The sequence below is a fragment of the Trichomycterus rosablanca genome, chromosome 6 (assembly GCF_030014385.1).
Source record: "Trichomycterus rosablanca isolate fTriRos1 chromosome 6, fTriRos1.hap1, whole genome shotgun sequence".
Taxonomy (NCBI): domain Eukaryota; kingdom Metazoa; phylum Chordata; class Actinopteri; order Siluriformes; family Trichomycteridae; genus Trichomycterus; species Trichomycterus rosablanca.
Genome location: NC_085993.1, coordinates 17,332,975 through 17,357,168, shown reverse-complemented (window position 1 = coordinate 17,357,168; position 24,194 = coordinate 17,332,975). Strand labels below are relative to the sequence as shown.

General features: G+C 41.1%; 1 protein-coding gene across 1 annotated transcript; it reads left to right on the top strand.

The window, feature by feature from the left end:
• Nucleotides 1–5,571: 5,571 nt before the first annotated feature.
• Nucleotides 5,572–23,566, top strand: smpd2b (sphingomyelin phosphodiesterase 2b). Its single transcript, XM_062996683.1, has 10 exons — nucleotides 5,572–5,621; nucleotides 6,578–6,674; nucleotides 14,294–14,370; nucleotides 15,578–15,671; nucleotides 17,086–17,175; nucleotides 17,262–17,344; nucleotides 21,451–21,583; nucleotides 21,711–21,815; nucleotides 22,925–23,093; nucleotides 23,184–23,566. The coding sequence occupies exons 1-10, from the start codon at nucleotides 5,572–5,574 to the stop codon at nucleotides 23,561–23,563; spliced, it is 1,278 nt and encodes a 425-aa protein (XP_062852753.1). The 3' UTR covers nucleotides 23,564–23,566.
• Nucleotides 23,567–24,194: the final 628 nt, after the last annotated feature.

Genomic DNA, 24,194 nt, shown 5'->3' with positions numbered 1-24,194 from the left:
ATGGTGGTGGTGGTGTGTTAGTGTGTGTTGTGCTGGTATGAGTGGATCAGACACAGCTGCGCTGCTGGAGTTTTTAAATACCATGTCCACTCACTCTCTATTAGACACTCCTACCTAGTTTGTCCACCTTGTAGATGTAAAGTCAGAGACGATCGCTCATCTATTGCTGCTGTTTGAGTTGGTCATCTTCTAGACCTTCATCAGTGGTCACAGGACACTGCCCACGGGGCGCTGTTGGCTGGATATTTTTGGTTGGTGAACTATTCTCAGTTCAGCAGGGACAGTGAGGTGTTTTAAAACTCCATCAGCGCTGCTGTGTCTTATCCACTCATACCAGCACAACACACACTAACACACCACCACCATGTCAGTGTCACTGCAGTGCTGAGAATGATCCTAAATAATACCTGCTCTGTAGTGGCATGAAAGGGGGCTAACAAAGCATGCAGATAAACAGAAGGACAGTCAGTAATTGTAGAACTACAAAGTGCTTCTATATAGTAAGTGGATCTGATAAAATGGACAATGAGAGTAGAAACAAGGTGGTGGCTTTAATGTTATGGCTGATCGGTGTAAGTAGCTACAGATTAGGAATCTGCCAAACATTCGTCCATTGAACGTCTTCGAGAAACCTATTGCGCGTCATATGGGCCTTATACAGTACTACACTTCATTTATTTGGATAAAACAAGTTTAAACGCATTGTGTATAACGGTTTAAATTGTTTATAAATGTGCGGTTGATTCAAAACATACGTATAATAAAGATTCCGAAAATACGCAGCAAAGATTCGCAAAAGTAAGTGACCACCCCGGACCGGACTGGGTTGTCGTTATTCAGGAGGAGGAGCAGCAGCGGCTGTGACAGCAGTTAGCACCCGGCTGAGTGGTTCTAACCACGACGTCTGCTGTAAATACACATTTCCGGGGATTTCTCGCCTGGTGTTCATCTTTACCAGCCTGAATTTCATTCAAGGTAAAGGTAAGCTCGTTAGTTAGTAGTTTAACTAGTCGAAGTTGCACTAGCTGGTTAGCTTTAGCTTGCTCTAACATGTAAAGTTAGTCTCTTAATAAGTTACATGACTGCCGTGTCAGGCTGGTGTCACTCTGGCTGGTTTTATTCACCGTGTGCATGCTTATTTATTCACATTTTATGTACGTTTTATCTCAAATAAACTTTCCATTATGCAACCAGTACAGTCGGCTTTCCACAGGCAGGATTAGTTAGTATCGTTAGCCGGCTAAACAAAGCCGTTGACACTTATTATCTATACACAGCTAGCTAACTGTTCATCTGTATGAACTGGGAAGTTGCTCTATAATCACGGTGTTCCGCACAGTTTCACTTACTTTGCATACATTTGTACTCAAAATTATGCAAAACCTTTGGCTAAATAAGAAAAGAAGTACATTTGAGAGTGGGGACACCATACACCGCTATCTTTTAAGAGCCTTTTAAAAGCTTAATCTTAATCTCTGGCTCATTGAGTAGTTGGTGGATGCTTTGGATCACTGTCCTGTTATGGAAGCAAGCCTCTTTTCAGCTGACTGACTATGTCTCTCACCGTGTCACATTTGTCAGTATTTTATAAAATCCTTTGGGACATTTACCTTTGTGTTCTGTTTTATCTTACCTTTGTTACAGTTTAACTGAATCAGTCCACATCACTTAAAATTCCTGTGGCTTTAATTTGCTATTTTGCATATTTCATTCATTGACTTTTGTTATGAGGTCCCAGGTATTGTTTGACATATGGAACAGCCTGATCTTATGTTACCATACATTCAGGACAAGGGAATTTCCAGAAAAACCATAGAAATAGAGTTAGTAACATTTAGTGGTTGGGCTGGGCGGTATGATTCTGATGGTTTCACGGTATATCACAGTATGTTTTTTCGTATTACTGGGACTTTGTATACGTCTGTGGCTTGTTCTACTGTCATAAGTACATAGGATATCAAATGTTTTAATTTTACCATGTACAGTGTATCACAAAAGTGAGTACACCCCTCACATTTCTGCAAATATTTTATTATATCTTTTCATGGGACAACACTATAGAAATAAAACTTGGATATAACTTAGAGTAGTCAGTGTACAACTTGTATAGCAGTGTAGATTTACTGTCTTCTGAAAATAACTCAACACACAGCCATTAATGTCTAAATGACTGGCAACATAAGTGAGTACACCCCACAGTGAACATGTCCAAATTGTGCCCAAAGTGTCAATATTTTGTGTGACCACCATTATTATCCAGCACTGCCTTAACCCTCCTGGGCATGGAATTCACCAGAGCTGCACAGGTTGCTACTGGAATCCTCTTCCACTCCTCCATGATGACATCACGGAGCTGGTGGATGTTAGACACCTTGAACTCCTCCACCTTCCACTTGAGGATGCGCCACAGGTGCTCAATTGGGTTTAGTCCATCACCTTTACCTTCAGCTTCCTCAGCAAGGCAGTTGTCATCTTGGCGGTTGTGTTTGGGGTCGTTATCCTGTTGGAAAACTGCCATGAGGCCCAGTTTTCGAAGGGAGGGGATCATGCTCTGTTTCAGAATGTCACAGTACATGTTGCAATTCATGTTTCCCTCAATGAACTGCAGCTCCCCAGTGCCAGCAACACTCATGCAGCCCAAGACCATGATGCTACCACCACCATGCTTGACTGTAGGCAAGATACAGTTGTCTTGGTACTTCTCACCAGGGCGCCGCCACACATGCTGGACACCATCTGAGCCAAACAAGTTTATCTTGGTCTCGTCAGACCACAGGGCATTCCAGTAATCCATGTTCTTGGACTGCTTGTCTTCAGCAAACTGTTTGCGGGCTTTCTTGTGCGTCAGCTTCCTTCTGGGATGACGACCATGCAGACCGAGTTGATGCAGTGTGCGGCGTATGGTCTGAGCACTGACAGGCTGACCTCCCACGTCTTCAACCTCTGCAGCAATGCTGGCAGCACTCATGTGTCTATTTTTTAAAGCCAACCTCTGGATATGACGCCGAACACGTGGACTCGACTTCTTTGGTCGACCCTGGCGAAGCCTGTTCCGAGTGGAACCTGTCCTGGAAAACCGCTGTATGACCTTGGCCACCATGCTGTAGCTCAGTTTCAGGGTGTTAGCAATCTTCTTATAGCCCAGGCCATCTTTGTGGAGAGTAACAATTCTATTTCTCACATCCTCAGAGAGTTCTTTGCCATGAGGTGCCATGTTGAATATCCAGTGGCCAGTATGAGAGAATTGTACCCAAAACACCAAATTTAACAGCCCTGCTCCCCATTTACACCTGGGACCTTGACACATGACACCAGGGAGGGACAACGACACATTTGGGCACAATTTGGACATGTTCACTGTGGGGTGTACTCACTTATGTTGCCAGCTATTTAGACATTAATGGCTGTGTGTTGAGTTATTTTCAGAAGACAGTAAATCTACACTGCTATACAAGCTGTACACTGACTACTCTAAGTTATATCCAAGTTTCATGTCTATAGTGTTGTCCCATGAAAAGATATAATGAAATATTTGCAGAAATGTGAGGGGTGTACTCACTTTTGTGATACACTGTATGTAATAAAGGTTTTGAGTACTACAAGGTTTTCTTGGAACCACAAAATGACACATTTTTACACAAAATTATGCAAAACCTTTGGCTAAATAAAAAAGAAGTACATTTGAGAGTGGGGACACCATACACCACTATCTTTTAAGAGCCCTTTAAAAGCTTAATCTTAATCTCTGGCTCATGAAGTAGTTGGTGGATGCTTTTGATCACTGTCCTGTTATGGAAGCAAGCCTCTTTTCAGCTGACTGACTATGTCTCTGACCATGTCACATTCAGCAGTATTTTATAAAATCCATTGGGACATTTACCTTAGAAATGTTTTCTGTCACTGGCTGCCACACAACCCCAAATAATGAGATCCATTTCATGCTTATCACATGTTGTGTTTTTTTTTTTTATCATACCTTTGTTTATTGTGGCCAAAGAGGTCAATTTTAACTAAAATCAGTCCACAGCACTTAAAATTTCTGTTGCTTTAATGTGCTGTTTTGCATATTTCATTCAACGATTTTGTTATGAGGTCCCAGGTATTATTTGACGTTTGGAACAGCCTGTCCTTATGTTACCATACGTTCAGGACAAGGGAATTTCCAGAAAATCTAGTGGTAGGGCTCGGTGGTATGACCAAACCATTTACATTTTTACATTTTAAGCATTTAGCAGACGCCTTTATCCAAAGTGACTTACAGTACAGTTACAGTATAGAATCTGAGCTATTGAGGGTTAAGGGCCTTGCTCAAGGGCCCAACAGCAGCAATCTGGCAGTGGTGAGGCTTGAACCAGCGACCTTTTGATTACTAGTCCAGCACCCTAACCACTAGGCTACGACTTGCCCCTGGACAGGTACTCCCTGAAAACCTCTGCCCTAACCCACCATCACTAATACCTTATCCGGAGCTTGACAGTGCTATCAGCCGGCCAGGCATCTACACTGACATGAATGGCTATGTCTGGGTGGTTGGGCTGGCTTAAGCCCTGCATTGGATTGTGTCCTGTCCAGGGTATTCGTCCGGCAATTCCCGGTGAAACTGAACCTGCCACAACCCTGACCAGGATAAAGCGGTTGATGAAAATGGAAAAATACTTACTCTCACTCACTCACTTTCTTAACCGCTTATCCAATTAGGGTTGCAGGGGGGTGCTCGAGCCTATCCCAGCTTTTCAATGGGCGGAAGGCACACAATAACTCCCTGGAAGGGGCGCCAGTCCATCGCAGAGCAGACACACATACACACACCCATTCATCTTTAATTAACCTGACTGCATGTGTTTGGACTGTGAGAGGAAACCAGATCTCCCGGAGGAAACCCACGCAGACACAGGAGAACATGCCAACTCCGCACAGAAAGGACCAGGACCGCCCCACCTGGGGATCCAACCCAGGACCTTCTTGCTGTGAGGCGACAGCGCAAAATCATAAGCAAAATGTAATGTAGCTGCCTTAGATTGTTTAACCTAAAATGTTAATACAGTTACCCAAAGTAGTAGCAATATGGTCACTGTATAATGTGGGTTAAGCAAACAAAATTAGGCTGCATTTCAAACATGATACTGTTCTGTGAAATATGTCACGATGGTTGCTGTTATTTTATGGACATCCTACTCTGTGTATTATATTGGATCTTGGGCACAAGTCCCTGAAGTGTTGCAGAAAAATGTATTGAGACAGCTGAAAGAATGGTGTTAGAAAAGGCTACATGACGCCCTGAAAGCCAGTAAATTGACTCACTGGAAGCTAATAACTTTCCAACCAACAGGCAAAAACAACAAAACATGATAAATTCTAAAATGTATGAGGGAATAAAAAGACATGTTTATCAGGAACATGTCACTACTCAAGCAATTTACTTTGGTCATTATCATCCAGTGTCTTGGTAATGTCATGTGAGTGACCAAGCCACATCTCTTGCTGACTGTTCGTTTCTTTGTGCTGATGTAGCTGCTGCTGCAGAGTGAAGCACGCTGACCTCAGCAATCCACACTTTACAACACTGACAGAATGCCAGCGAGTGATCCTGTAAGACTACGCATCTTCTCTCTAAACTGCTGGTGAGCATATGAAAACACACATACGCACTTACAGATGAATTATAATTTATTGCAGAATGATGGGTAAATGGTAGACATGCCCTGGAAATTTATTCCGCACTAATCTTTCTTCTTCTGCTACAAGTGAACTACTTAAAGGTCATTGATGAATAATTTCAAGAGCCATTATGAGGTGCATTACAGTACTGAGGAAGGAGAAAATGGTTGGAATACAGCATAGTTTTTTTTTTTTTCTATTTTATTTATACATTTTCTCCCAAATTTAGCATAGTCAATTTGTCTTCCGCTGCTGGGGGATTCCTGATTGCAGTCGGGGTGTATATATTGCTGCGCATGCCTCCTCCGACCTGCGCGCAGCCCTTTGCAGAACTCTTTTTCACCTATGCACTCTGCACAGATGCCTCTCTATCTGCCAATCAGGGTCCTACAGAGCGTTTGAAGACCCCACCCACATGGTCCGGTCATCCCGCCCTAGCAGCACTGAGTCTGCTGCAGGCACTGCCAATTATGCCCGCTAGATGGTGCTCAGCCGACCGGTGGCAACGGCGAGTTTCGAACCGAGGAGTTCAGAATCTCGGTGCTGGTGTGCTAGTGGAATATCCCGCTGCGCCACCTGGGTGCCTGAATACAGCATAGGGTTTTGGGGTTGATTAGATCTAGTTTTATGAGTAAGGATGCAACGTTAAGCATATTTCACATATGATTGACATGACCTTAAGGTTCTTAAATTATTGATTTGTTAAAATATATGTAAAATAAATATGTGTGTTTAAAGGGACAGGGATAAACTGGAAGACAAACTGGGGGGTTTCAAGTATAACCTGTGTGTGGACAACACTCGTTACATAGAACTTTATCCTGTCCAATTATGTTGCATCCTTCTTGCTTCATGTGTTCTGTTCAATTTTCAGCAGTGGGATTCAATACTTGGGATGTGTCTATTTCTGTGGTTTTAGGGGAATCCGCTATCTCAGTAAGCTCTGTGATGAGCGTTACGCAATGATTGGAGACCTGCTGAGCAGGGAGCAGCATGATGTGGTATTACTGCAGGAGGTGAGAAATACAAACACACACATAACTAACTAGATTGCTAACTAACTGCTACATTCTGCTCATAGTCCTAGTGGGTACAGTTTATCAGGAAAACTATGGGCACAAGACAGGGATACCCTGGACATGACGCCAATCCACGGCAGGGCTTTGAACTGTGACAAAAAAATTGCTGGTTCAAGCCCCATTTCTTCCAATTCGCCAGAGGCCCCTAACCCTCTGTTGTTTACATTCACCACTGTACGTCACTATAGAAAAAAACAGCGTCTTCTAAATGTAAAGTACATTTGTATTTTGTGAATTTATTTATTAGTTGGTTTTTGAGCAGTTGTAGTTTTGAGAGTTTGTTTGATATAAAATATTACACATGAACCACATTAAGCTAATTATGGTTAAGTAAAAATTGTCCACAGCTTGCAGAATAAAGTTTCTCACTTAATACTTTTGAAATTTGACTGAAGCATGTTTGATAATTAGGGATGTCCCGATCCGATCTCAAAGATCGGAATCGGGCCCGATCAAGGCATTTTTTAACTGATCGATTGGTATACTAAGCCCGATCCTTCGTTTTACGTCAGCGGTCACAGTGTTTCCTCTAGAATTTTTTTTTAGCAGCGGTGGGGTGGCAGGCACCCTCAACCCCCCACACACCCACGGCCCCCATCCGGTGCAGTGCAAAATTAATTAAAAAGCATAAATAAATGGATCTTTAAATATAACATAAAAGAATCAATGTAAGCACAACACAAATTATATTTATATTTAATACTTTTATTAATTGCAACAATATTCTGTGATAAATTACAAGTTAAAATACTAGTAATTCTTTGTATGGGGAGGAATAAAACAAATACACGTGTAGTGTAGTAAACATGACAAACTGGATAGAGTTCTTTATTCTTTATTATAATTATCTCAGTGTAGTTTTGATGATTTCTGAATTAAAATCTCTTAATTTACTAAATAAATATTGGGGTCAAACTTGGTCATATGATTAATCTGTGTTAAAAATGAAAACATTAGCCTTGACAGCACTGTTTTAAAGCTTAGAATCTAAACAGGCTCCATTCTTTAGGCAGTAGTATGTGCCAAACCGAAAGTAACGTTCTAAATGTTTTTAATTGTAAACTTAACTTAACGTTAGCTAGTTTAATCTACCTTTCTTTCTTTCCTCTCCTCTATTTCTCCCTCTCTCTCCTCCTTTTTTTCCCCTCTCTCGCTCGCTTGTCAGGTGTGTAGAGATAGAAGCAGCGCAGTAGGCGTCATTTTTCCACTTCCTGTATTCTTCACTCAAAAATAAAAGCCCACTGCTTTTGTAATTGCGGTTTTATGTAATTATATAAATTCTGATGGAGCAGCGGCAATAATTAAGCAGCGGCGGGCCGCCACCGCAAAGTACATGTAGCGGAAACACTGGTTCAAGCAGGTGTTGTAAACGGAGAGTCCAACAGCGAAATGTAATGTCTGCAATGTGAGCGTTTCACGAGGCGGTAGTAGCAGAGCTGCGTTCATTACTGTAGAATTTTACTGTTTATATGGTGTGTGAGTCAAGGATCACTCCGGTTTACAAAACAATAACTTTTAATACGAGTATGAAAACTTCAGGGACCATAACATACAGCTTTACCATGTTACAAGACTGAACGACATCTCAGTATCAAGCACTCTGATTGGCTTAGTTACAACACGCCTACAAGTACGGTGGCTCATAAACAAACCAGATATCATTTAACCAAACGATCTACTAATTTGATACGGCACCTAAAAAATAAACACTCAGCCGAATACAGCGAGTTTATTATTATGTGATGAGAAGAGGAACCGGCTGTCCGCTAACACGGCAGAGATGCTGATTTTCCTCAAAAAGAACCTTCACTTCATTTTGAGTGTTCTAGTTGTACTACTACAATTCTGCACTAAGTTTGTTTTCTTTTATTTTGTAAAAATTAAAGAACATTAAGCAATAGCTTGGATGCAGGCAATTTTTTTCCTACAGCACTGCAGAGCTATTCAGTTGTTAAACATGTACATTGAATTAATTTGAATAACTGTTATGTACTTGAAGTGTGCACTGTGTGAACAGTATTATCTAGTTCTTATCTAGACAATATATAAAATACAAGTATCGGTTTGAGACTCGGTATCGGATCGGGATCAAAATTAATGATCAAGATTGGGAAAAAAAAAAACTTGATCGGGACATTCCTATTGATAATAATAAATGAAATATTTAAATATAAATATTTAAAACTTACATTGCTCATTGTTAGGTTTTAACACAGTAATGCAGTTGTCCTTTGATCTTTAATTCCCCAGATTTGCTGTTGTGTTTAAACTATATTTAATTTTGGTCCAGCCAGTGGGTGCAAGGACTTCAGAGAAAATGTGCTTAAAATTCCAGTCTGGATTTTAGACCCACCACGAGATTTAATCCTACTGAGGATTTTAGTTAGTGTAATCGTGTTGACTTAATGCTGTAAAAAGTCTTTACCTAAGCCTCAGCCTTATTAATGTGAAATTTTTGAGCTTGATTGTAAGTATTTGTTTGTAATTACTTCTTTTAGAAACAATTAATGTCCTAATTAATTCTTTTATAAAGGTTATTACACATACCTACAATTTTTCGCACGCCAGCATTTTAAATTTAGATTCATATTAAGTGATAAATATCTTTTTTTTTTTTTTATTCTATTCATACATTTTTTTCCTCTCCCAATCTCGTCATATTCAATAACCTATTTGTACTGCTACAGACCCATACCCTGATGAGAAGGGCTGTACCCAACAAAAGCGTTTCCTTCTGACATGTGACATGTTTAAACCCAGTAAGAATGACTTGAGTTACAATTCTGCAGTGAAATGAATGACAACACTGCAATGTGGTGGCAAAGCTGAGCTAAATGCAGACAATTTTTCATTAGCTTTCGTTTTGGAACAGGAATGTGACAAATGCTGTAATTCGCATAACAGGTTTGAGTTCATTTTTCATCTTTCTTACCATCACAGGTAGCTAAAATGGAAAGAGTTTTTTTTTATTGAAATTAGAACAAAATGAGAGGGATGGCGGTGGAAAGTTGCAAGGAATTGTTTAAGGGTGGATTAGTTTAAAAAAAACCTGGGGTTGAGTGTTTAAAGTATTGGAGAATGTGGTAGAGAGGTGAAATAGAACATGTAGGCAGGGTGAAGTGGCTGGCATAGAGTGGCAGGAGTGATTCATGATTAAACTTTCCCTGTTACTATAACAGCAGTGAGGCATGCTATGTTGTATATCTTAGAGGCAGTGGTACTGAAAAAAAGACAGGAAAGGGAGCTAGAGGTGGCAGAGATGAAGATGCTGTGATTCATATTGAGAGTGATAAGGGTGGAAAAGATTAGGGAGAGGTTTATTAGAGGGACAGCGCAGGTAGGATGTTATGGAGACAAAGTTAGGGAGGAGAGATTGAAATGGTTTGGGCATGTGCAGAAGAGGGATGAGAGTTCTATTGGGAGAAGGGCCAGGCAGGAGGAGAGGAAGGCCACAGAGGAGATTTATGGCTGTGGGGAAGAAGGACATGCAGGTGGTTGGTGTGACGGAGTAGAATGTTCAGGACAAGGCAAGATAATAATCCGATAGTAATTCGCTGTGGCAACACATGACTGGAGCAGCCAGAGGAAGAAGATGATATTAACTGTAGAATCATCAACGTAGAAAATAAGCACACCATTTAACCCCAGAAAATCTCATTTACTGACACAATATTCTTGTACCACATTACGTCTTATTGACAGTATTTGTTGTCACATTTTAATTTTAAAATGTTACGACAGTTGTGACTATGCCATGAAGATTGCTACGTCAGCACACTTAAAAATCTAAATGCTTGCTGTTTATTGTTGTACTCACTGCATACCACATTCTGTGTTTGGGTGAGGTTTAGTAAGAGGGGTATTTATAGTATGGTTTTTTTAAACCCAGCCTTTGACTATAAGGTTAGGTAAGGGATTATAGTGCCTATAGAAAAATCCTCATACCCTATCAAAATCATAGTACAAAATAAAAAATTAATAAAACGTTTAACTGTCCATTTTTGGCTTTGTAGGCGAGCGTTAGTGTTTTAAACTGAATGCGTGCAGCTACAGGAAGCCAGTGAAGAGAACGCAGCAGTGGGGTGATGTGGCAGTGTTTGGGCTGGTTAAAAACCAGACTTCTTAAATTACACAACAAATGTTCTAGACACTTAAGATGGCATTAACACTTTTAATTAGGGCGGCATGGTGGCTCAGTGGGTAGCACTGTCACTTCACAGCAAGAAGGTCTTGGGTTTAATCTCCAGGTGGAGCGGTCCGGGTTCTTACTGCGTGAAGTTTGCATGTTCTCCCCGTGTCTGTGTGGGTTTTCTCCGGGAGCTCCGGTTTCCTCCCACAGTCCAAAGACATGCATGTGAGGTTAACTGGAGATAAAAATTGTCCATAACTGTGTTTGACATTAAACTTGTGAACTGATGAATCTTGTGTAACGAATAACTACAGTTTCTGTCATGAATGTAACCAAACCATGATGTTTAAATCCTAATAAATAAATAAATATACTCTTTTTTTTTTTTTACTTGTTTTTTTCTTGCATTTTATTCTTTCGGCTGCTCCTGTATTTAGGGTATGCCACCGCGGATCTGGTCCAAATTTGCCACTGTTTTTATACCGGATGCCTTTCCTGATGCAACTGAGAGGCTGTTTTATAGCCGCCATATCAGACAGTAGCCAGTTCTGTCCATGCAGACACCCGACCGGCAGATAGCACTGTGTGGTGTAAGCGCAGCCAATGTGTGACATAATAAGAGACTCTGCTGGCAACAACACTGCCCGAGTTCCAGGGGTTTGAATTCTGGGCTGTGCTCACAAATACAGAAGGCACATGGCGGTACCTAGCCCTATCCCTAACCCATTTGGGGGGTGGACATATCAATGCACACTTAGTGCCTGTCCCAAGTGTTGCGTCAAGAAGGGCATCCAGGGTAAAAACTGTGCCAAATCAAATATCTGAATGAATCATCTTCTGTGGCAACCCTAGACTGAAGCAGCCAAATTAATAATTATGTATAATTATGTGAACCTGAAGCTTGAATCTGCTAATATGCATTTTAAATAGAATCTGGATAGCTTGTTATCATTAAGGGAACAATACATATAAAACGTATTAACTAATTTCACAGGAGAAAGTCAAAGTGAGTAAATCACCTAATTCAGAATTTGAAGTATGCAACGAGATGATCCAAAACAGGAAAGTGAATCAACAGAATTGTTAAACTGACCTGACCTTGTAGAAAGCTGTTATTGCAAGAATGAGAAAAGTGAGTCTGGAATTTCTCCTTATCACCTGATTAGCAGGTACAATAAACATTATTGGTAATTAAGGAGGTTCTAACAGTTATTTATTGCATGCCTTACTTGGAAACTGTAATACTCAATGGAGACCCATTGAAATACTGGGAAAACACACCAAACTCCTCATAGACAGTGACCTACAGCACCGGTGAACTCAAGGACCCTAAGTACCTTTTTAACCGTTCTTTTATTTACCATTCCAACAACAGCATGGATCAGTAATGACCAATGTATTCATGTTTAGCTAGAGTGATATTATATGCCTATAATGACTTAAAACAAGATTACATTTATAAAAACAAACATAGTAACTTGATTAATAGGTCTACTTGGCTAAAGATTAAATCTTGCAGTATACATGACATCTTGACAGGTGCGGTAACACATGGTGTGCAACCGTAGCCATTAATCATTAACTAAAACCGTAGTTGATAAATGCTGTAAAACACTATCTAATGTGTTAGACGAACACACCCTAGTTTTATAAATACTGTGATACATGTGTAATACTGTGTACTCTGGCTGTCTGTGACAACCCAGTTCCTGGAATAAAACGAAATGCCGCAATGCTGTCTGAGTTCAATTAAAAAGATTAAGTAAGCTGGCATCTCACGCTACCAGAAAACTGGACCTGACCTGTGCCGAGCCCGGCATCACAGGTCCAGAGAAAGCAGGTTTCATAGCAGAGGAGCTGGCAAATTTGTCAGTGAGAAACCGTGATGTATAGAAACACTTTCATCTGGAGCGAATTAATGCTTAATGAGGCACGGGGGACTGTCAGTTGAGAGGAACTGACTGACTTGTCAATCATCTGCCGGCCATATTGGAGAAGGCAGAAGGACATGATTCTGTAACTGAGCCACACTGCCGATCTTCTTGGCATGTGGGCTTGTTACAACACTTTTTGCTTATTATTGGGGTACATTTCTTGTCCATTGTTCCTAAAATTGTTATTTTGACCAGTGTGTAGTAAATAAAGTGCGGTTTAAGCCTTTAGCTTACTGGAATTTGGTGCATTTTTTTCTTGACAATGATCATCAGTTACATTTGTGTAAGGCTTAGGGTGCATACACATGAGAAGCATTTTGCACTTTGCTCACTGCCAGCCTCAGCACAAACTGCTGCTTTGCTCAATGCCTGGCTTAAACGGTGTGCTAAAACATTATGAAAGTGCAAATATGAGACGAATATACATTTGTGTTAAGTAACTGTCAAATTTACTCTGAAAGCATCTACATGTATCTGTGTTTATCTGGATTTTCCTCACTGTTTCACTTTTAAACTTGTGTTATAGCTCGAGGTTCTAAGAAATTGTAAGAATCAGCTTTTTGAGGGAGTCTAAAATGCTTATCATTAATAAAAGCTTAACTTGATTTATTAAAAGAATAACATAGGAACACTAAACCTCTCTTAATTATTACTGCTCATAAGTTCTTTTCACTAATGAAATTCTTCACTTGTTGTTTTAATGCAATGTCACGTTAAGCTTTGTTCTTGTTAAGCGTTGTTTGTACTGCCACTTATACTGTGTCATATCAAACAGTTTGTTTCATTGGAGGTGCTTTGAAAAGGTCAGCGGCAAACTGGGTCAAAGTTCAATCAGGTAAACTTTTACTGTTGCGGCAAGCACATAAATTGCAAGCCCAATGCACCAAAAGTGTGGGTTGCGTTCCGCTTATCGACAAGCTAAGCAGCACCGCCACACCCCATAGGAAATAACGGCACAGTCGACGCAAAAGCAGTTTTGCTGCCTCTCATGTAATTGCACCGTTAGAGTAAAGGCCAATTTGTTCTCTGACTTTAGGCATGGCTGCATTTTTTTTTCTTTTGTACTCTTGTACAGTTTCTTAATCATGTTCTGTAGCACTCTGAGGTTTCAGATTTACATTTTGTGCTTTCATAAATTTGGAGTGTTGATGTGATATCTTTAGTTTAAAAGACATTCCAATATAATATTAATTGCAACAAAAGTGCAATGTGCATTTTTGCTGTATTGGTTTTAGTATTTTTCCCTTTAACCCCCAATCTAGTCATTTTCAATTCCTGACTGTGAATCTGCTGCCACTTGTACAACCCCCAGTCTGATCAATGAGAGCCAGATCACCACACAACCCACTCCAACTTGTGTCCAATTTGTGGTCACTTCTTATCACCTGTCAGTGTTGAATCTTGTAAAGTGAATCTTGTTATTAGTAAAGAATAAAATAGGAAAAACACTGAGACTGTTGTTTGCCTTTTCTGACTCTGAACTGTGTTAACAGGTTTGGAGTGAAAAAGACTTCAACTTCTTGAAAACCAAGCTTGGCAGCACACACCAATATTCCTATTATTTTAAAAGGTAAGAATACAGCAAATTTGATAGATTTTTGCTTGTGTAGAAAGTGAACAATTTATTCAGTTTAATATATTAAAGCAACAGAGTAATAAATTATCACAGATGGCTTATTATTTACAAGAACACATGACCTCAGGTGTTATATTGATTTTACTCAACATATTCTCAAAGTGAAGAGAATTCTAAAGCACTAGAACCCACTTTAATATCTTACAAAAAATGTAGTTCCACAAACAAGTGGTTTGTTCTTGTGCAACACAAAATGACACGTAAACCAGTGCATGATGTTTTAGTTATAAATGTCAGTCAGTGGGTACTGGGATTGGCAACCCAATGATCTTTATTTTTCATATTTTTGCAATCCTATTCTATTAAATATTTACCTTTTATGATAACTATCAATACTATAGTAGTAAAATCTTCATAAAAGCATCATTTTGATCATCTGACATGTCTGAACTACGAAGTAAAACAAGCTACAACGTACACAAGGAAAAAAACATTAGGTTTAGAATGAAGTATCAGAGCTTCAAAAAATTATCTTCATAGTTTACCATTGCTTTATCCTGGTCAGGGTTGCAATGGGTCTGCTATTTTGGAATCACCGGGCGTAATGCAGTAACACACCCGAACAGTATGCCAATTCATCATGAAGGCCTTGACTATCCCCCCCACCTCAGACATAGCCAATTGTGTCTGTATGCGACACCTGACTGGCGATTACACCTCGGGCTCCCTGCAGATCATTTTGCAGTTAAAGGGAATAATGATTTAAGGTGCTTTAGGACTGATGTTGGACTAACATCAGTGAAAGTATCACATCCTTCTTGAAAATCTGGCAAACAAGTTATATCCACCAGTTTTCTCTTATTTGTGGTTTTACTGTCAGCCATCACTACTGTCAGCCGTTTGTCAGCAAAATGATTATAAAACAAATCTGCTATTATCAGATTGCTTTGTCGGAACTAGCTGTTCTATAATGGGTAACTGTAGCATTATATTTGTTAACTTTTTATAAACTAGATTTGGATAAAACATCACAAGCAGACTTAAGCTTTTTCAGTTGATGTCTCTGAAGTAATCTAAATCTTAATGAAGTTCAGTATTATATTATTGTATTTTAATATAATTGTTCAGCAATCTAGAATATAAAAACAACTGTACAGTTTAACATGTGTAATTTTCTGTGTAATGTGCATCTGCTCTGTAGTGGATTTTTTGGCAGTGGACTGGCAGTCTTTTCCCGACACAGAATCCATGATGTCTTTCTGTACAAATACTCGCTAAACGGTTATCCCTACATGGTAAGTAAAAATCAGACTGTTATAACCACAACATTCTTTTAAAAGTTCAAAATAATCCTTCTCCACTAAAACAAATAACATTGGGAGCGTTTCGTTTTCATCTAAAATCTTTGCTTTGGAATAGTTTCTAGTCTTGTGTGTTTTTCTTTGCTCATTAAAATAATTTTGGAGGGCAGCTCAGGTGGCGCAGAGGTAAAAACACACGCTAGTGCACCAGAGCTGGGATTTCGAATACATCATATCGAATCTCAGCTCTGCCATCCGGCTGGGCTGAGCGACTACATGAGCAACTATTGGTGTGTTGTTCATATAGGGTGGGGTATTAAGCCGGATAGGGACTCCTTGTAACTGATGCACTATGCTGGCTATGCTGGCTGATTGATGGCACCTGCACAGAGGCGGGGAAAGAGTGTGGGTCAGGGTGTTTCTCGCTGTACACAAGGCTAATTCGCATATATGCATTCTCCTAGTGTGGGTAACAAAATGCATACGGCTGCTGCCCGCGTGTCGGAGGGGCCGTGGGTTAGCTTTGTTCTCCTCAAATCAGAGCGGGGGTCAGCATTAGTGGAGAGGAAGCGTGATGCAATCAGGTAATTGGGTGCGCTAAAAAGTCGGGAGAAAAAGGGGAGAAAATGCATAAACAAAATAAAATAACAATAATAATTTTGGAGGAACGCTGGAGGGATATTTTTGGAACACTTAAAAGGGATTTTATATTTATAGTTAGTCGTAATATGTAGATGAATCCCACAGAACAATGCATGTCCTTGGTGGCTGGTAACAAATGGCATTTTTGAAGTTTTACTTACTCCATGGTGGCTAAGTGAGTAGCACTGTCACCTTACAGTAAGAAGGTCCTGGGTTCGATCCCCAGGTGGGGCGGTCCAGGTCCTTTCTGTGTGGAGTTGGCATGTTCTCCCCATGTCTGCGTGGGTTTACTCCGGGTGCTCCGGTTTCCTCCCACAGTCCAAAGACATGCAAGTGAGGTGAATTGGAGATACTAAATTGTCCATGACTGTGTTTGATATAAACTTGTGAACTGATGAATCTTGAGTAACCAGTAAATACCGTTTCTGTCATGAATGTAACCAAAGAGTGTAAAACATGACGTTAAAATCCTAATAAACAAACAAACATTTATACATTTATTGTGTATGGAGAACTTCTAAAGTGTGTACATAATAACAAATGTGGTACTTTTTCTCTACAAGGGCATTGGTGTATAAAAAAGGGCAAGTATGTACATTACGATGACATATAGTCAAGTTGACGTCAGGTGATGCAGTGGTCTATTAGGTTAGCCCACCACCACTGAGATCTGGGTTCGGATATCGAGCGATAAATCGGTTAATGAAAATGATAAAAATAAAATAGTTATGCTGGGTAAATGATGGTCTGATTTCATCTGTGTCAGGCCCATCATGGAGACTGGTTTGGGGGCAAAGCTGTTGGAAAAGTACTGCTGAATATCAGTGGATTAAAGGTCCATGTCTACGTCACCCATGTAAGTCCATACATATGTGTGTGTGTGTGTGTGTGTGTGTGTGTATACTTTCTTCTAAGGTAAAGCTCTGTTCATTCTTTCTACAGCTCCATGCTGAGTATAGTAGAGAGCAGGACTCCTACCTTCCCCACAGGGTGGTGCAGGCCTGGGATCTTCAACATTTTATAAGGTATAAACCACTTCCCATTTCTCCTTACATTTACATTTTCAGCATTAGACACTTTTATCCCAAGTGACTTACAGTACTGTGACAGTATGAGTCTGAGCAAATGAGGGTTAAGGGCCTTGCTTAAGGGCCCAACAGTGGCAATCTGGCAGTGGTGGGGCTTGAACTAGATGTACAAACAATATAATAGACCTCAGTTGTAGTATATGCACTTACTTACTCCCTTTTAGCAAGTGTAGGTTTCTCCTCTAGGGGGCACTCTAGTAGGTTTCTCCTCTCCTCTGTATAGAAATCCTTACAGATGTGGGGGTGTGAGATGGGTGTACAGGCTTAAAAAACCTTTTTTTTTTGTCCAGTGAGAGGACATTTTGCCTATTTTTAAAATGTACTGTAACAGTAATGTAATTAAACTGAACTTTGATACCCTGAGCCTCGAAGCAGTACTGATTCATACAATGATGCTCTGTGGTGTGCTCATTCTGAGAATGCACTTATGATCAGTGTCATGGTGGATGTAGGGATCACACACTCATCCATTTACTTACTTATTTAAACCTAGAGACTGTTTAAATAAGCCACCTACTGGCATGTCTTTAGGACCTGGGAGGATACCAGAGTACTCCTAATACTAATCAAATGGTATATATCGAAATATATACTAAAGTCACTGGGCAGAAATCACAGTAACTCATATATAGCGGGATATTCCGCTAGCACACCAGCGCTGAGATTCTGAACTCCTTGGTTCGGAACTCGGTGTTGCCACCGGTTGGCTGGAGACTGAGTCTGCTGAGATAGCTAGATAGATAAATACGTACATACAGTGGGGGAAATAAGTATTTGATCCCCTGCTGATTTTGTAAGTTTACCCCCTTACAAAGACTTGAACAGTCTATAATTTTTATGGAAGGTTTATTTTAACAGAGAGAGACAGAATATCAACAAAAAATCCAGAAAAAAAACATTAAATAAAAGTTATAAATTAATTTGTATTTAATTAAGGGAAATAAGTATTTGATCCCCTACCAACCAGCAAGAATTCTGACCCCCACAGACCGGTTATGTGCCCATGAGGCACACAAATTAGTCCTGTCCCTGTATAAAAGACTCCTGTCACAGAATCAGTTTCTTCCGTTCAAATCTCTCGACCACCATGGGCAAGACCAAAGAGCTATCAAAGGACGTCAGGGACAAGATTGTAGACCTGCACAAGGCTGGAATGGGCTACAAGACCATCAGCAAGAAGCTTGGTGAGAAAGAGACCACTGTTGGTGCGATAATTCGAAAATGGAAGAAATACAAGATCACAGTCAATCACCCTCACTCTGGAGCTCCATGCAAGATCTCACCTGGTGGGGTAAGAATGATTCTGAGAAAGGTGAGGTCAGTCCAGAATTACACGGGAGGAGCTTGTCAATGATCTCAAGGGAGCTGGGAGCAGAGAAATGCTGGATATGACCCCAAGAACACCATCCCCACCGGGCATTTCTTTGCCTCCAAACACGGCGAGTGGAGTTGATGCCAAAGAGCTAAATTTTGGTCTCATCTGACCATATCACATTCTCCCAAGCTTTCTCTGAATCATTCAGGTGTTCATTGGAAAACTTCAGACGGGCCTGTACATGAGCCTTCTTGAGCAAAGGGACTTTGCGGGCACTGCAGGATCTCAATCCATTACGGCGAAGTGTGTTACTAATGGTTTTCTTGGTGACTGTGCTCCCAGCTCCCTTGAGATCATTGACAAGCTCCTCCCGTGTAATTCTGGACTGACCTCACCTTTCTCAGAATCATTCTTACCCCACCAGGTGAGATCTTGCATGGAGCTCCAGAGTGAGGGTGATTGGCTGTGATCTTGTATTTCTTCCATTTTCGAATTATCACACCAACAGTGGTCTCTTTCTCACCAAGCTTCTTGCTGATGGTCTTGTAGCCCATTCCAGCCTTGTGCAGGTCTACAATCTTGTCCCTGACGTCCTTTGATAGCTCTTTGGTCTTGCCCATGGTGGTCGAGAGATTTGAACGGAAGAACTGATTCTGTGACAGGAGTCTTTTATACAGGGACAGGACTAATTTGTGTGCCTCATGGGCACATAACCGATCTGTGGGGGTCAGAATTCTTGCTGGTTGGTAGGGGATCAAATACTTATTTCCCTTAATTAAATACAAATTAATTTATAACTTTTATTTAATGTTTTTTTTCTGGATTTTTTGTTGATATTCTGTCTCTCTCTGTTAAAATAAACCTTCCATAAAAATTATAGACTGTTCAAGTCTTTGTAAGGGGGTAAACTTACAAAATCAGCAGGGGATCAAATACTTATTTCCCCCACTGTACAGTGTATCACAAAAGTGAGTACACCCTTCACATTTCTGCAGATATTTAAGTATATCTTTTCATGGGACAACACTGACAAAATGACACTTTGACACAATGAAAAGTAGTCTGTGTGCAGCTTATATAACAGTGTAAATTTATTCTTCCCTCAAAATAACTCAATATACAGCCATTAATGTCTAAACCACCGGCAACAAAAGTGAGTACACCCCTTAGTGAAAGTTCCTGAAGTGTCAATATTTTGTGTGGCCACCATTATTTCCCAGAACTGCCTTAACTCTCCTAGGCATGGAGTTTACCAGAGCTTCACAGGTTGCCACTGGAATGCTTTTCCACTCCTCCATGACGACATCACGGAGCTGGCGGATATTCGAGACTTTGCGCTCCTCCACCTTCCGCTTGAGGATGCCCCAAAGATGTTCTATTGGGTTTAGGTCTGGAGACATGCTTGGCCAGTCCATCACCTTTACCCTCAGCCTCTTCAATAAAGCAGTGGTCGTCTTAGAGGTGTGTTTGGGGTCATTATCATGCTGGAACACTGCCCTGCGACCCAGTTTCCGGAGGGAGGGAATCATGCTCTGCTTCAGTATTTCACAGTACATATTGGAGTTCATGTGTCCCTCAATGAAATGTAACTCCCCAACACCTGCTGCACTCATGCAGCCCCAGACCATGGCATTCCCACCACCATGCTTGACTGTAGGCATGACACACTTATCTTTGTACTCCTCACCTGATTGCCGCCACACATGCTTGAGACCATCTGAACCAAACAAATTAATCTTGGTCTCATCAGACCATAGGACATGGTTCCAGTAATCCATGTCCTTTGTTGACATGTCTTCAGCAAACTGTTTGAGGGCTTTCTTGTGTAGAGACTTCAGAAGAAGCTTCCTTCTGGGGTGACAGCCATGCAGACCAATTTGATGTAGTGTGCGGCGTATGGTCTGAGCACTGACAGGCTGACCCCCCACCTTTTCAATCTCTGCAGCAATGCTGACAGCACTCCTGCGCCTATCTTTCAAAGACAGCAGTTGGATGTGACGCTGAGCATGTGCACTCAGCTTCTTTGGACGACCAACGCGAGGTCTGTTCTGAATGGACCCTGCTCTTTTAAAATGCTGGATGATCTTGGCCACTGTGCTGCAGCTCAGTTTCAGGGTGTTGGCAATCTTCTTGTAGCCTTGGCCATCTTCATGTAGCGCAACAATTCGTCTTTTAAGATCCTCAGAGGGTTCTTTGCCATGAGGTGCCATGTTGGAACTTTCAGTGACCAGTATGAGAGAGTGTGAGAGCTGTACTACTAAATTGAACACACCTGCTCCCTATGCACACCTGGGACCTAGTAACACTAACAAGTCACATGACATTTTGGAGGGAAAATGACAAGCAGTGCTCAATTTGGACATTTAGGGGTGTAGTCTCTTAGGGGTGTACTCACTTTTGTTGCTGGTGGTTTAGACATTAATGGCTGTATATTGAGTTATTTTGAGGGAAGAATAAATTTACACTGTTATATAAGCTGCACACAGACTACTTTTCATTGTGTCAAAGTGTCATTTTGTCAGTGTTGTCTCATGAAAAGATATACTTAAATATCTGCAGAAATGTGAGGGGTGTACTCACTTTTGTGATACACTGTACATGCATACATACTTTATTTACTCAGAGTGAAATTATTTAAATGACAATATAATAATAGTTGACAATATATTAAAAGTTATTTTAAAAGATTAGCTTTTCTTATTTGGAATTTTTGCACTTCCCCACTCAGGCACACGAGTGCTGGAGCAGATGTTGTGATTTTAGGGGGGGATTTGAACATGCACCCAGAAGACCTTGGCATCAGACTGCTGCGCAGCTACACTGGACTCAGCGACTCCTTCAAGGAAACAAAGAGCTTTGATGTAAGAACAGAAACTAAACCCATCTGAAAGTATGCAGTAAATAATAACAAATGTGCTTTATTACCCAGACCTTTATGTGCATGTGATAATCTAATCAGTAACGTTTTTATACTGTGTGCAATTCCAGGGATGTGAACAGGGATTCACACACATCACAGAAAACCTCTTTACACATACACCAGAGCTAATTCCTTTTGGAGGAGGAGTTCGTATAGACTACATTTTCTTTAAGGTATGTATTTTTAAATTATTAATCATTGTCATTTCATTATCCTTGCTCTTGAAATTTCTAATTAGAATCTAATTAGGTAAAAAAACTGTATCTCGATGGGTACCACTGTCACCTCACAACAAGAAGGTCCTGGGTTCGACCTCCAGGTGGGGCGGTCCGGGTCCTTTCTGTGTGGAGTTTGCATGTTCTCCCTGTGTCTGCGTGGGTTTCCTCTGGGAGCTCCAGGTTCCTCCCACAGTCCAAAGACATGTAAGTGATGTTAATTGGAGATACAAAATTGTCCATGACTGCGTTTGACATTAAACTTGTGAACTGATGAATCTGATTAAAATCCTAATAAATAAATTTTCACATTGCCAACTCCACCCACTTTACGCAGCCAGGGTTTGCTCCGCTACCTGTCACCGGAAGTCGTCATCTCTAATTAAAAATAAATGACAGTCAGTAACTTTGTCGAGTCGTATCGCTGCTGGTCCGAATGTAGGGTAGGAGCTGAGCACAACACCAGCTGTCTCTTTGTGGACTGATACCTGCAGCTACACTCATTTTAAATATTAAACATTAGCTGTTGGAAATATATGTATTATACACAGTCACATTATTATGACCACTTTCTACTTTCAACGGCGACAGCGTGTAGCTCATGAAGGAAGTCATGTTCTGTGAGCTGGCTTGGTGGGTATATAAGGTGTGCGATAGTTATTCTGCACATATATCCCTTGTTGCTGTAGTGGGTAGAAGTAGCATGGGTAAAATTGTCTTTCCTGGGGTGGATGGGATCTTCCAGCAAGACAATGAGACATGTCACATGGCTAGAAATGTCTGACATTGGTTGGAAGAGCATGACCAAGTCCAAGTACTACCCTGGCCCCCTTAGTTCCCCAGACTTGCATTCAATTGAGCATCTGTGGGACCTCGATCATAGTGTTCGCTCTATGGATCTTCCCTCACGCACCCTCCAGCAGCTGTGGGATGCACTGCAGTCAGCATGGCTCCAGATACCTGTAACAACCTACCAGGACCTTACTGAGTCACGCCCAGCCCGTCTAGCTGCTGTCTGTGCTGCACATGGAGGTTACAGATAAATTACCTTTTTCTTTCATTAACAGGGAACCAAGAGGGCAAATGTTAGCTGTGAATCTTTGTCTACTACTAAAGGCTCAGTCCCTGGCCATCCATTCCCTTACTCTGACCATGAAGCTTTAAACGCCGAGCTGTTGCTTTCACCTTTAGAAGAAGAGAAAGAAGACTCCACTCGGAAAAATGAATGCACTGCAGGTATTCATGCTCAGGCTCATAACATTTGCAGCCGTTTTTATTATTGTGCTTTAAACAGTTCTTATTTGTTTGTGTTTGGTTGTTGTTTAGATAAGCTTTCTGACCTGATAAACACTGTAACGGAGGCTCGTACGGAGGTGAAAGTGGGTTTGCACTGCGCTGAGCGCATGCGCTACACGGCTGCTCGTACAGGGATTATGGGTCTGGCCCTGCTCCTACTAGAGCTAGCAATCGCAGCTGTGCCATGTTTTTCCTTGGGAGCTGAACAGCCATTCCCCAAAGCATCCTTCTACCTCCTGGGGGCGCTGTGCTTTGCCATTCTTCTTTCTGCTCTCCTGCTGTACATCTTTTATGGCATGGAGGTAAAATCCCTACAAGGAGCGGAGGACCAGATGAGGCTCGCAGTAGGTAGCCTGCAAGAACGACTTAAGGAGAACCTCAACCCGGACACTCCAGAGACAGAAGACTGAAAAAGACGCTGCGTATAGTTAAACAAGTTTGTTTGTTTTTTTAAGTATTTATAGAATGTTCTGGTCAATCTGTAGTCAAAAGTGCTCACCTGGACCTAGACAATCTTCCTATTTGTTGATGAGACACACCTCATGGATCTGGATGTAATTTTTTTTTTTCACCATCAAAAATCATTAGCTTGGGCGCTCAGGTGGCGCAGCAGTAAAACACGCTAGCACACCAGAGCTGACTCGAACTTGTCAGTTCGAATCTCATCTCTGCTACCGGCAGGCTGGGCGCCTACAGGGACAACGATTGGCTTGTTGTTCAAGGGAGGGTGTCGGGGGGAATTCCTCATAACTGATGCCATTACGACCTCTGCTGGCTGATTAATGGTACCTGCACAGAGAAGAGGGATAATGGGGATCAGGGTGTGACTCTCCGTACACAAAGCTGATCCACATATGAATGTGTGCAGGTGAAAAGATGCAGTCGGCTACTGCACACGTGTCTGAGGGGGCGTGTGTGGAGGTCAACATCAGTAGAGAGGAAGTGTAATGCAATCGGGTAATTGGATATGACTAAATTAGGAGGAAAATTGTGGGAAAAATGAAAAAAAAAATCACCAGCACTTTTCTAGGCTATGATGAC

Bases quoted from the DNA above. Each gene is read 5' to 3' on its own strand.
- smpd2b (XM_062996683.1), top strand. From the start codon at position 5,572: ATGCCAGCGAGTGATCCTGTAAGACTACGCATCTTCTCTCTAAACTGC. The intron at 6,675-14,293 runs GTGAGAAATACA...CTGTGTTAACAG, and splicing joins ATGTGGTATTACTGCAGGAG to GTTTGGAGTGAAAAAGACTT. The intron at 15,672-17,085 runs GTAAGTAAAAAT...CATCTGTGTCAG, and splicing joins TAAACGGTTATCCCTACATG to GCCCATCATGGAGACTGGTT.